This window comes from Nothobranchius furzeri, chromosome 10, assembly GCF_043380555.1.
Source record: "Nothobranchius furzeri strain GRZ-AD chromosome 10, NfurGRZ-RIMD1, whole genome shotgun sequence".
Classification (NCBI taxonomy): domain Eukaryota; kingdom Metazoa; phylum Chordata; class Actinopteri; order Cyprinodontiformes; family Nothobranchiidae; genus Nothobranchius; species Nothobranchius furzeri.
Genome location: NC_091750.1, coordinates 48497529 through 48511783, shown reverse-complemented (window position 1 = coordinate 48511783; position 14255 = coordinate 48497529). Strand labels below are relative to the sequence as shown.

The 14255-nt window shown below is 39.1% G+C and overlaps 1 protein-coding gene across 4 annotated transcripts; it reads left to right on the top strand.

Moving 5' to 3' along the window:
• Positions 1–5152: 5152 nt before the first annotated feature.
• cchcr1 (coiled-coil alpha-helical rod protein 1) lies at positions 5153–13849 on the top strand. Of its 4 annotated transcripts, none has more exons than XM_015960970.3 (19): positions 5153–5349; positions 5527–5818; positions 5895–6062; positions 6202–6319; positions 6512–6706; positions 6890–7053; positions 7158–7272; positions 7468–7578; positions 8508–8651; positions 8734–8844; positions 9116–9222; positions 9305–9417; positions 9504–9576; positions 10984–11102; positions 11201–11389; positions 12862–12963; positions 13124–13269; positions 13344–13488; positions 13596–13849. In XM_015960970.3, exons 1-19 carry the CDS (start codon positions 5289–5291, stop codon positions 13697–13699), a joined length of 2577 nt encoding a protein of 858 aa, XP_015816456.3. In that variant the 5' UTR covers positions 5153–5288; the 3' UTR covers positions 13700–13849. The 4 variants fall into 4 exon arrangements, with proteins under 4 accessions (XP_015816456.3, XP_015816457.3, XP_015816454.3 ...); XM_015960971.3 differs by having other exon boundaries at positions 8505–8651; positions 13350–13488; XM_015960968.3 differs by having other exon boundaries at positions 8505–8651.
• Positions 13850–14255: the final 406 nt, after the last annotated feature.

Sequence of the window (14255 nt, the reverse complement as noted above, 5' to 3'; positions counted from 1 at the left end):
CACACACACACACACACACACACACACACACACACACACACACACACACACACACACACACACACACACACACACAGTCATTAGTGATTGTAATTCCCATTATTCTGCAAAAAAAGGACATCAGTAGGCACAAATCCCCAACACAATCTTTAAAAACCCCATAAATGTCAGAGTTAACGTCTGCACCAGCTACCCACTAACATACACTAAATAATCTGTGAGATACTGGGCCAGACACAGCTGCTGACTAAGCAAACACTTTCCCCATGTATTCTTTTTTTCTAATAATGCCCAGTGGCTATTGCTGTGATGCATAACTGAGTGGTGATTTTGTACAGTTCTGTAGAGAAATGCTGCCCAGCAACATTTCTTTCAAGCTCAGTTACAACACTTTCTTTTAACACCAACTAGTGGGTTAGGTGTGTTTTTTTATTGATGGTCAGAGGCTGATTTTTTTTAACCATCAGGTTTTTTTTATCTTATCTGTATTTTTTTCACGAGTGATCTGGGCTTGTTAGTACCCTTGTCACATATAAAGAGTCCAAGTTCATTTGCATTTGGAGACATTTTAATTAAAGACACACTTTCCACTCCGGATATTTGCAGTCCTGACACTTTCTCCTCAGGAAGCTTCCATGTGGGCTGAATCAGCTTGATTGGGGATAAAGCAAAAGCAGCATCCGTGACCAGGAGTTCACTAAGACACCCCAAAATGAGACACAGAGAAAACAAAAAAGGGTTTATTTTTGCTAATAAAGAGCCTACAGTAATTTAAACTAATCTTTGAAAAGTTGAACTGACAGATTGATCACAAAACTATTTCTACTGACACCAAACTGACAACAGTCAGTTGGGAGACACAAAGGTTGAATTTATGAACATGTTAGATTTTCTGGACTTCGGCTAAGTGTAACAGCAACACAACTGATTTTCAAGAAGCACAGGAATCCTGTGGCTCTCTATTCCTCCCTTATGATCAGGATAATAATGAGACATTTCAAAAAAGAAGGGCACAATAAAGTAAACACATCTGTCCTTTGCACAATGATCTGATGCAACCGGTCCAAACACTAGTGGCTCTAATGAGCCAAATAGGAATATATATTGTGAAATCTTGTGTAAGGGTGTTGGACTATTACTTGGCCCCTCTATAAATATTGTGGCCCCTTAATGACCCCATACGAAAAAATTCCTAGATCCGCCACTGTCTGAACCACGCAAACTTAACACAGAAAGGCCACAGCAGGGTGTTGAACCTGTGACCTTCTTGTGGGGCAATAGTAACTTCCTCCATACAGCCCTAGTAGCCTATAGACAGGTGTGGACTCGAGTCACATGACTTGGAATCGAGTCAGACTCGAGTCATTATTTTAATTACTTCTGACTTGACTTGATCAAATCTATAAAGACTTACGACTTGACTTGGACTTGAACGCCAATGACTTGCGACTTGAATCGACTTGCATCTGTTGACTTGATGATGACTTGAGCATATTTGATATTTTAGCACAAAAGTGCCACGACATGGACAAAAATGATAAATCATTCTTTGTTTTGGATTTGATCTTGTACTGCTGAATGTGGCAGCCCTTTGTTTATAATCAGTTTCAGTTGCACTTTCTGCTGTTTGAGCAAATAAATTTAGCTTTAAGAACCTTTATTTCTGGAATTTATTTATTATCATTGTCATTACATTGAAGTTGGACAGATGACTTGATTATGACTTGAAAATTCAAAGCTACATCTTGGACTCGACTTGGACTTGGTTGTCTTTGATTTGGACTTGACTCAAGACTTGACTGGAAAGACTTGTGTCTTACTTGTGACTTGCAAAGCAGTGACTTGGTCACACCTCTGCCTATAGATAATAACAAAGATATAGATAGTGGTACTCACTGCTGGCCCTGGAGGGCCGGTATCCAGTATGTTGTAGTTTTAACTCCACTTCAACACACCTGATTTCAATCAGCAGGTGATTAACAGGCTTCTGCAGAGCCTGATGAGCTGCTGCACAGAGGATTCAACCACTGAATTGTGTTGGAGCAAAGAAAGGAGGAAAACACGCGGGACAAGAAGTGAGTACCACTCATATAGATAATAGTTGCAAAGCTTTATAGCAATTTAATCAATTAAAAACTGACTTGCTACCCTAAAATATCTTCCCATGTGGTAATGTTTTATAACAAAAGTCAGTCTGATTGTCAAGGAAATCCCCAAAAAAGGATGCAGAACAAGTGTACAATATGTCCATCACTTCCCTCTGTGTTCCTAAAGCTACTGCTGTACTTTATTGTTAAATTATTATTGTTAAATTATAAAAGATCCACAGCTTTCCAAGCTTCATGGTATTCCTAATCTTTCCTGACAGAGTCCCGTGTATTTTTCATCAGTTGTTAAGCTAATTATGTATCCATTACCTTTGCTCATCCCCCCTGAATCTATATGTGTTCACCTATGTAAATGTCTTAATGTATACCTTTTCTTTGTTTCTTGAACACACCATAAGTAGATTACATGTAATTAAACTTTAATGAACCGCGGGGGGAGAAGTGGGTCATGGTAGCAGCAGAGAACAGGATATACTGTTTTCAAGTACAAACAGAAACGGCTGCTGACATTCCCAGGGAAAAACAGAAACAAGGTGCACATTTATCCTATCCAGGTGGTGGATGGACTGGATTGAGAACGTTTCATCTAATGAAAGTTCTTCTTTACTTGAAACTGAACAATTCAGTATCCCTGATATATATAAAACGGCGAGGCGCATTTCTAGATGTGCCTTAACATTCCTCAATATTTTAACTTTCAAACATATGGAAGAAAAACACCCAACAACTTCTCAATTTCTTAAAACTGCTTTTCAAGTCTGGGTTCATGAACTAGTTCAGTATACCTTTCTGCTAAGCTGACTTACACCAGGAATCGTGTGGTTTTCTGCATTTCTCTTGAGAGGAGTCTCGAGTGAAGAAGCAAAACGTATAAGTGGCATTTTTACTGAGCCTCTCATCCCCTCATAATAAAACATTTCTAGTAACAACTCCTAAACAATGATGCCTGATAGAGCTCAAAGTCTTTGCTTCCAGGGTAAAATGTCTATTTTCCATTTCTAACTAAAACAATCATCATCATTAAGACTTGGCACTTTGTGTTGCTTACTGTTCCTGGTCCTTAATGTGCAGCATTCCTCTTTTCTCTTTCCTAACTGGCTTTGCTGAGTCTGTTTTTTAGAATGCTCAGAGATGCAAGCAGTGCACAGCAATGGTCCTAATTTGTTTACATCATATCTGTTAATTCGTACATATCGATATATTGCTTGGTGACTTGCATTTTTTTTGTCTAATTAGTGCCCAAATCCACTTATCATGATACCCAGTGCACAAGAGGTTCAACCTCTTCGAGGGAAATTATACTAACTGGGTCTATACGGTTTTGATTGAAGTGGGGCTGTCCTGACTGCAGATGGCTACCATAAGAAACAATATAATTGAAAACTGTGAACAAAGTTTCACATGGTTATACACAGAGGTATCAAAAGTACTCAGGTATAAGGTGTTAAAGACCTACGTAGAAGTTGAAGTACCAATTCAAGTTTTTTTACTCAGTAAAAGTAAAATAATACTGCCTTCACCACTGCTTAAATATAAAAGTAAGGTAACTTAAAGAAATGCAATTACGGATGAAAGCTTAAGCCGCTCCAAAGCACTACCACACCTCCTCCCCAAACAAACATGTTTAGAAAAAGCCAAAATGACTGTAATGTTATATAAAAATGTTAATGTATTTGGGATGCATCTGTTTCACCTGCATTCATGCCCATTGGAAACTAATGCTTTTTGGAGCAATGTAAATATATTAAAGAACCATATGTGCATGGCACAAACCAATAGGGTGTCAGAAGGATACACTCTGCTGCTGTAGTTTTCTGAGTCTGGAAATCTATAAAGTAGATAAAAGCAAAAAGAAATCGGAACCCTTTCATGCATAATGGTCACTAGAGTGGACAGCTACTCAAAAAAAAGTTTTTGTTTGTTTTGCTATTAAGCACAGCTGTTGAAGACTTTATTGCATTTGAGTTCCCCCATTGAACTCTAGTAATTGAAGTCAACATATTTCATGCTCAGAATGCACAATGTCCATTGAGGTGGACATGTAATAAATTATTTGTAAATTAAATGTTTAAGAAAATTGTTGAAATTTGTTTCATTCATACCTAAAGAAAGAGCTGTGACCAAGTCACTGCTTTGCAAGTCACAAGAAAGTCACAAGTCTTTTCGGTCAGGTCTTGAGTCAAGTCCAAGTCAAACACAACCAAGTCCAAGTCGAGTCCAAAATCAATGATGTGGAAGTCCAAGCAAAGTCCAAGCCCTTAACTTTGAATTTTCAAGTCATAATCAAGTCATCTGTTCAACTTCAATTGAATGACAATGATAATAAATAAATTCCAGCTTCTTAAAGCTTCATTTACTTGCTCAAACAAGCAGAAAGTGCAACTGAAACTGATTATAAACAAAGTGCTGCTGCATTCAGCAGAACAAGATCACACCCAGAACGAAAAATGATTTATGATTTTTGTCCATGTCGTGCCACTTTTGTGCTAAAATATCAAATATGCTCAAGTCATCAAGTCAACAGATGCAAGTTGATTCAAGTCGCAAGACATTGGCGTTCAAGTCCGAGTCAATTTGTAAGTCTTTATAGATTTTATCAAGCCAAGTCAGAAGTCACTAAAATAATGACTCTAGTCCAAATCATGTGACTCGAGTCCACGCCTCTGCCTAAAGGTGAATGAAAAAAATGTTTAAAATATCATGGTTAAAGATTTCATAATTCATGCATGAAACGGTTCTCTGTGAACGATCACTCCTAAATTATCTGTACAGCGGTGTATACAGCCCCACGTAGCACAAGACTTAGGTTTCTAAGATTGGACAATTCTGCTCTGCTATCAGTGTGGTTCACAATTCCATGCACAATATGGCGGCGACGCTGACGTACTAACCTGACGCTCATGCTGCGCAGCCGCAGGCTGTTGCTTCCTCCTACTTTCCCGTCATGCACCGCGCTGTTATGGGATTTTGAATCTTTTTTTAATCAGCGCCTATGTATGCGAATATATATTGTTTATGTAAGCAGCATATATTCAGAACGGTTTGTAAATAAATATTTGGAAAAACAAAGACTAGTCGCTGAAAGGTTTACCCTTGCTTCTCGTAACTACGAAGTGTGACGTGTACGCGCGAGACTAAAAGCTAATAGCTCATACAAACTTTACTGTATTTCTGTTGAACATGGAGAGGCATAGCTTCGGAAACGAAAGGCTCATAGTGCCTACCGACTTCACTGCTCCGAGTAAGTTCCGGAAATAACTCATTTTCTATTTAACATTAGCTTGTTTAGTGTGTTTGGCCAAACCCAACATAAAGCCACAACATAGAAAAAACGCACTTGTCAGTTTATATTTATAACTAATTACATTGAATGGATTTATTATTATTGTATGTTCACGTTTCAGTTTCTCTTATCTAGGCAGTATTCAGAGAGATCTTGTTCCTCCGTCACATTTTGTATCGACTGTCCAACCTGCTGGAGCACCCAGAGCCCCAGGGGGGACTCCACCACCACCAACATCCTGGATAAACTCAGTACCCACATCAGCGCCATCTGGAGATCCCCGCCCTGCCAGTCCATGGCTTGCCATTACTCTGGCACAACAGGAAATCTTGAAACTAAAAAAAGAAAATCAGAGGATCATGATGCTACAAGGGAATATTATGAGAGAAAAGACAAATGAAAACCACCTGCCAGCATTTCAGACGAGGTATTTCCACCGTATATTTTATATGGTGAGGAATAAAACAGTTTGACACTTAGTTGTCTTATTTCCTCAAATGTAGATCTGCAGGGGGGAACGAGGAGCGGTCCAGATGGGAGTCAGAGTGGTGGCTGGATGCAGAGAGGCTGAGGGCCGAGGGTGAAAGGCTGAAGGGTCAGGTAGACGCCCTAAAGGAGACAGCAGCAAAATACAGAGAAGAAACAAGAGACAAAGATATGAGTCTGAGCAGGTATCAGATTTGCTCAAGTTATTGTGTCAAATCTTTTCATAGCTCAGGATTACATCATCTCTATAATGAGACAGATCAGCAGAGATGAGCAAAAACTATTAAGAAGTGCACTTAACTTGAAATAACCTCTGTGGGACAGAAAGAACCATGAACTGGAAGTGATGCGTGAAGAACTATCCAAGGCTAAGATTGAGCTCAGCCAAGTCAGAGAGAGGCTGAGTCTCAGCAGCGCGCAGGAGAACAAAATGAGCTTACAGGTAATGATGTTGACTGACAAAACATTTCATTTCAACACTCACATAGAAAAGAATCACCAGAGATTTACTAGTGTCTACGTTTGGCAGTTGGAGTCTGTCGTTTCTACTTTATAAGTATTTTTAAATGAAAGTGTTTCTCTATGAATAGTCTGATAATTAAGAGTCTATTTGACTAATGCTTGTGTGTTGCAGCTTGAAAAACTGAAAAAGGAGTCTGACGAGGGGATAACAAAGCTGAGGAGAGATGAAGAAAGAAGTAAGGAGGAAATCAAGGAGATTTCTCTCAAGGCTGAAAGGAGCAGGCTGGAGGCTGAAGAGCAGACCAAACAACAGACTCTCCGACTGTTGGGCCAGCTGGAAGAAATGAAGAAGAAACACGATGTAGAGGTACACATATGACAGAATCTCTGATAAGTCATCTTTAAGCATCACAAACATTTAATATATTTAAAATTGCCTCCCGTAATGCCCCTTTATTTACCCTCGGGTGTGAAGTAAGACTTCCACTGTGGAGATCCGTAGCAAATTACATCATTCTTTTAAATGTCCTTGTTTTCTTCTCACTTTCAGATGCAACAGTTGAATGCATCCCACTGTGCAGAGTTGTGTGCATCTAAGAAATTAAATGGTGAATTACAGGACAGACTCGACTCGATGACTTCCGAAGCTCTGCAGCTGAAACGTGCTCTGACGGAGGCATCTTCTGAGAGAGACAAGCTGAAAGAACATTTAAGGTGCCCTGTTCAATTTAAAACCAAGGACAAATAAGCATCTAAAGCACTTTATAATCAGATTCACGGCTTTCCTTCTTTATTTGATAATGTTGTGTATTTTTCAGCCAAATGGGACAAGCTTTTGAGACACAATCTGCAACACTTCACAGCCTCAGAAATTACATCGGACAGCTCGCTCCTGACAACGGAGAGAAAGAACAACTGAATGAGACTGTGGAGGTGAAGACAATAAAAACAAAACAGATTGATTGAAACTTCTGGGACGTTATTGTGTTATTAAAGCTTTTTTTTAGTCGGCTGAAAGAAGAGAGACTTATAAAATAAAAATAACTAATAGATTAACATGTGCTTCATTATTCATCAGATTATGCCTATTTTTTGTTTTGTTTTGTTAAAATCTCATTTATTTGGCAGAGACTTGTCAAAGAAAAAGCATCTCTGCAGACAACCACTGAGCTTTTAACAGTGAGGCTTAACTCTGTGAATGAGATACTGGCCCTCCAAGAAGAGAAAATTGCTAAAAAGGTATGTTTCTTTGTTATTTGTTAGCTGGCTAGTTGTAATGTTTCAAAAAGTAGTTCTGGTTTAGCTCAGCTGGGTAAAGTTTATAAAGAAAATAGTTTTTTATACATTTTATTTATTTATTAAAAAACACCCAGAAAGTTGATGCATTTTTAAAAGTGTTTTTCCCTGAAAGAAAAACGTTTTTAAAATTATGATTTCTGATTCTAATGGCTCTCTCTGAGGTTTTCATGCAGTCTGAACCTGAAAATAATCTCCTACACCTATCTCCTGCATTAGCTTCTGATAGAAAATAGACGGTGAAACTCTAGGATTGAAAAAACCTGACAGATCTACGTCACACTGTCACTTAACATTCATGGACTCACCCATTTCGACTCACAACGGGGAAGGCTGTTGTTGTTTTCGCGTCCAGGAAATCGCAGAGAACATCTCGGCTAGCAGAAGCTAACTGTTAGCATTAGCAACTCCTCCACACGGCAGAACTCCTCCAGGTTTGTGTAATTTGTGGAGGGAAAACATCAATGTTGCAGAGCGAACAGAGTGAGTGGTATTGCTGTTAGCCAATCTGAGGCAAGATGCCCAAATATCAGGAACTAAGACTCCATCTGAGACCCTCCCCCTCCCGAGTATGACTTGTCAGGCATTAATTCGTACCAGAGACCACTGCAAATGTGTTGAATAAAATGAACCACATCTTTAGGATTTTCAGTTTTAATACAAGATTTGTTTTGTTTGTTTTGACCACATTCTTCATATCTGAGAAATGTCTAACCAGCTGAGTAAGAATGAAAAGAGTAGCTGCTTGTTTTCCCACTCCTTGTGAAACAATGACCGTAACCCCCATAGAGCCCCGATTTCAGTCTCATCAAGATAAATAAGCAACCAAGGGTACCTAAAGTGTGTGTGTGTGTGTGTGTGTGTTTCAGCAGAACTCAACAGATCCACTTGTGAAGAATGGATCAGAGGTTCTTCAAGTTCTTCAGCTATGGAGACAGAAAGTGTTCAAGCTGTGCGTCCAGCTTCGCTCGAAGGACGTTGAAATAAGAAGGGAGAAGGACAAACATCTTTCAGAAGTATGAAAACAGTCATTTAAATTAAGACCGTAAAACATCTAAAGGGTTTAAATAAGAAGCTGTTTGTTCTGGTGTGTTTCAGTTCAGCTCTACAGAGCAGCAGCTCCAGCAGGAGCAGCACCGCGCCAGCGTGCTCCAGCACAGTCTGCACGACAGGATAGCTGAGCTCGACTTGGAGAGAGTAGAAAAGGAGGTTAGCACCACAAAAACTGACGTGATTTACGGTGTTGTCTGAATATTTGATGATGCACGGTAACTTTGGGTCTATTTTGGAAACCTGTGTGGGTGTGTACATCAAACGATGCTGACGGAGCCAAAACTTTGTGAGGTTCTAAAAATGGTAGACATTTAAGGAGGCAAAGATTTAAAAGGACTTTTAAAAAATTGAGTATCACCTTTTAAACAGGAAAGGGTATTTTATTATATTCCATGTTACAGGTTTTAAAGCCCTTTTTTTCTACCAGACATTAAAACAGACCTTGGCAACAGTTCATAAAGACAACGCTGAGCTGAAGGCATTGAACCAGAGAGCAGAGGTTGATATTAAAACGTTGACATCAGCCTTGTGGAGGTAAACAGATTTATTCAGAATTTTTCTTACCTAATTTTTTTTAACAAACAACCTTTATATTCTGCAAATGTCTTTATTGCAGTTTCCATCAGAAATTTGAAAACAAGCTGACAGAAATGGATGCAGCTAAAGCAAGACTCAACAGCTGTTCCCAGAGGCTTTCTTTTGCTAAAATCAGAGTGGAGATGGTACAAGGTACAGAAACCGTGGAGGTTAATGCGTCGATGTGTATGCAGTTAATCTGCATACAGGTGGTAATGACATTGTTTTTGTTTTAACAGGTTTAGTCATGAGGAGAGCAGCTCTGCAGAAAATTAAACACGCTTCTAAACAAACAGCACAGGATAACGAAGGGTAAGATTTCACATTTAAAGGGGACATTTTCTGCAAACATCATCTTTTAGCATTATTTGTGCTTTCATGTGGGTCTCCATTGCCTCTCTAAATGCTCAAATGTGAACAAAAACAAAAAAAAACTTCTGTCTTTTATCTGTCAGTGTTTGGTTTTAGGAGTTAACTGCCTTAAACAAGTAGTTTCTAAAGTCTCTGTTTGTGTCACAAATGGGGAAATTAGAAATGGAACTACCTCTCATGAGCATGTGGGAGTTGCTGCTGCTGGAGGAGCAGCAGCAACTCTAATTCTGAGCCCCTTCCACATATTGTAGCTTCTCAGCTTACAGTCATAAGTAGGGATGCAACGATACCACTTTTTTCCAAACCGATATGATACTGATACTTGGATCTGAGTACTCGCCGATACCGATTAATGATATCAATACTTCTACCACACAAAAAAATGCAATGAATTAAAATACGCTTTTATTTTCTTCTCTGCTTTCAACAGGAAAAGACTGTGAGGTAAATAAAAAATAAAATAAATTAATAGAAATGATCACAAAACTAAAATATTAAGGTGAACAGAAATGACTAGTTACAGTGAAGCCACTTTCAGGCAACTGCATTGGTATTGGTTCCTAGTATCGGTTAACTTTTACCAATGCTGGTGTCGGTGCATCCCTAGTCATAACCTAAAGGAAGATGCTTTTTTTTTCTTGCGATTTTGCATCTGCCAGCTCATTACTTAGCCTTACTAGCCTTACTAAAATCACTTTCATCCATCTTGCTGTGTTTTGTAGTGGAGCAAAACACTTCCTGTCCCTATTTGAGTTTCGTGCGACTGCATAGTCACGTGAGTGAGACCCAGCAATGGCAGCCTGAGCAGGGGATAGGTGGGCGTGGCTAGCTCCTAGCTTGGTGTTTTTTTTAAGTGACCAAGCCCTGAAACACCTTATTCTGGAAGGTACTGAAACTGTCAAGACTGAAACTGCTATATGTGGGAGGGCTTTTGAGCAAAAACCTCCATAAACATGTTTTTATTGATCAGAGAAATATAATAAATTAAGAAGAAAAATCAGAATATGTCCCCTTTAAGGAGTTTCACAAACATTTTCATATTATAGGTCATGTCAAAGGTTAACTCATAGATGGTTCTCTACGCCTGCTGAAGTTTCTGTCCCTCTTTTTAATTTGTGTAATGTTTATTTTTAGAACTTTATTTAGAAAATCCAACAGTTTTCTGTTTAAATTTAGGCTAATAATGTAGACATAAATACAACACATTGAATTAAATCCTATTTGAAACTATAATTAGACACATGATCATGTTTTTTTTATTGAGACCAGAGAAACCTCCTGCTGTCAAACACTGAGGTGATTTAGGAATGTATAGTCAGAGTAACATCCTGTGATTTTGCCCTGCAGCATCAGAAATCTCCAGATGGAACTCAGTTTGGTGCGTGAAGAGAGAGACAAACTCACTCTGGAGCTCAAAAGAACCCCAGAGCTCATTGAGAAGGCTCTGGCTGATCTGAAAGAACAATGTGAGACCCCGTCACAGGTCGCAGCACCTGCTGTCATTCATCATCTGATGATCTTCACTGGGATGGTGGACTCAGATTGTGCTTTACGTCCGGTACAGATGAGAGTAAAGTCAGGCAGCAGCAGCAGGAGCTGGAGCACAGCTGCATGGAGCTCAAGCTGGCTGCAGCCAGTAGAGTGGAGGCTGAGCAGAGTTTGCTGCAGATCCAAGCCCAGCTGGAGGAGAGCAGCGCCAGCCTGGAGAGGCTCCGTTGTGAACTGCTTCGCCAGCAAGAGCAAAGCGAACGTGGTGAGCCAGTGGCTATTTTAGACTTACTGACTGATTTTTTCAGAGACTTTCCTCATCTGCTCATGCTTCCGCCTCCTCGTGTGTCACTTCTTTCGTCCCTTGTGATCAGCAGCTTTACTGGAGCCGTTTGGGTTAACAGCGCCATGTTAAGGAAGAGTTTTTTCCTCAATAATTAGATATTTGATTTCAGAAGTCACCAAGAACTTATGGGTGCCATGCCTAAGCAGCCACGAAGACTTGTTTTTTAGTTAGTTTTATTTATTTTTTTATAAAATTGTTTTTAAAAAGCATAAAATAAGCATGATTTCATTAATCTAACTTTAATTTTGCTTACAGGTGTTTAGAAAAATCTGCAAAATGGCTTTCAGTTTATTTAATTATGTTTTTCCACATTTTTATGTGCTTAATATAGTTAGATACACTAATAAAACAGACCGTGATTAAATAATACTTCCAAATAAAAATATTTTAAAAAGTAAAGAAAAGGACAGAAAACATGAAAATGTTGTCAGAAGCAGCTCATCTATGCAACCCACAGTCCGACCTCACAAACCTGTTAACGCTGACGGTTGCTCTGAAGGATGTTCAAACAAAGAAACTGTAGATGGAATAATTTTCCTTGTTATAAAATGTTTGCAGAGTGTTTTCTGGATTAGATAATAAAGGACGCCCTGAAGCTCTTTTCTACATCATCTATAGAGTTTAAACATCTCTCATCATAAACGATTATTGGATTACTTCCCAGATGTGTCAGACTAGATCTCAGAAAGTGTACTGAGTAGAACAAACTTAGAAACACATAATCACACAGACAAAGAAAAAAGCCAAAAGGCATCATCTATGGGCGACCCTAATGCTTTATTCTAAAACAGGGTATCCGCGGGTCCTTAAAAGTCTTAAATTTGCTTTTCCAAATTTAAGGCCTTGAAAATCCTTAAAAATGACAAATAATCCTTAAATACAGTTTCCAAAGGTCTTAAATTACCAAGACCCAATAAACAAGACTCTTTAATTTCTATTAAATTTTTGTGAATTTCTAGTTAGTGTTCAGCATTTTTTGTGTATGATATTGGCAAAAGCGGAACCGTACACATTCAGTTGGTTTTGAAAGGGGACTATTTTTAGATGAGCACATTAGCTGGTTAAGCTAGTGGGAGCTTGCGCCATGTGGAAGTGCAAGTTTAATGGTAACTGGATGGCTAATCCCATGTTCACAACGTGGTTAGTACCGGTTCCAGGCAATAGCTGGAAATTATAGCTTAAATTTAATTGAAAAAAATTGCTTAAATTTGGTCAAAGTAGCCTTAAAAATGTCTTAAAAAGTCTTAAATTTGGCTCCCTTAAACATGCAGATACCCTATTCTAAAAGCATATGGCGTTCTCTGACCTCCTTTCTGTCGTGCAGTAGGTATAAAAATTGCTAAAAATAACAGTAACATTTACTTCCATCCCTGAGTTTCCTTTGTTTTCAGTCCTGCAGGAGCGAGTGTCTGAGATCGAGGAGCGGTGTGCTGAGAAGCTGAGAGAGATGGAGGTTCAAGTCAGTTCTGCCAGGAGAGAGCACACCAAAGCAGGTAGAGGGATCAGCCCCGCGCCGCCTCAGGCCCCACATACTCAGCAGAGGAGAAGGAAGTTAATGCAGACTGATTTAATATGACTGGAAGTGTTTACACTGTATATAGCATCATAATATACCAGCGTGTCCCTGTGGTTTATGACCTGTCTGCTTTGTAGTTATGACTCTGCGGCAGTTTCAGAGAGAGGTGGCAAATGAACGGGACGAGATGAGAGAATCTCGACATTTGGGGAGTAAAAGCACAAAGCAGGACGTGTTTAATAATCAACTGAAGGAGACTGAGAGGAACAAACACCCTCTCCCTGTAAGAATGCATCTAAGATAAAACAGTGGTGGATTTTTTTTCCTTTTTGGTGTTTATTTTCTAAGCTGAATTAGTTCCAGATCACGATCCCCGATCGGCTGATGGAAACGTTTAGACTGAGTCACGCAGCAGCACCACAAACCTCCACGTCTCCCAGGAGTCTGCAGGATCCCTCAGAGATGAAGAACTCTGTGGAAACAGAAATGTCTCTTCCTACAGGTGGTTATAATCACTGTCCTGATCCTGCATTTATTTTTATTTTTATCATTGCTGACATTTACACAGGTGCTACCGGTCTGACCAGCAGCCTGTCTGTGTCTTCTCAGAGAGACTAATGTGTGTTCTGGAGGAGCTCCACACACTCAGCGCTGCAGTGATGAACAGCTCAGAGGACTCTGCAGAGGAAGACGGACAGACACCTAATACCTGAGCCACGAGTCACTCAAAACCGACTGAATGCACATTTCAGTTTCACTAAAACGCCTGTAAATATTTACTGTTGGTGTTTTTTATTCCAATCAGAAGCTGTTGTTCTGTTTCAAACTGAGCAACTTATAATAAAGTATTTTAATTAAACTAATTGTATTGTAACCCTTTTTGTCAAAGAAAATGTTTATCTACAAAACAAGATTAATACATAAGTAAGCTGTTTATTTTTATTTTTGCATTTAATTTATCTATAATTTTCTTAAAAACAGCCTATGTCAACTTTAATGAAAACCTTCAATCTATAAATATTTAATTTAACAAATCTTTGCTTTTTGATATTTCTTTATTGTGTCGTAGGACCGATGATGATAAACCCCGCGATGAACCAGGTAATTGTGCCATTTGTCACTTTGTCATGAAATCTAATACATTTTGCAGTAGTTCAAAGTTTTAGGCCCCCAGGTAGTCTCCTAATGGAGATCCCAGGGAGAGCCAGAGTGCTAATAAAGTCCTGGCTTTTCCACTCCAATATAATTTGCAGGGGTACTTCTAACAGA

Bases quoted from the DNA above. Each gene is read 5' to 3' on its own strand.
- cchcr1 (XM_015960968.3), top strand. From the start codon at position 5,289: ATGGAGAGGCATAGCTTCGGAAACGAAAGGCTCATAGTGCCTACCGAC. The intron at 7,054-7,157 runs GTGCCCTGTTCA...TGTATTTTTCAG, and splicing joins AAGCTGAAAGAACATTTAAG to CCAAATGGGACAAGCTTTTG. The intron at 13,270-13,343 runs GTAAGAATGCAT...AAGCTGAATTAG, and splicing joins GGAACAAACACCCTCTCCCT to TTCCAGATCACGATCCCCGA.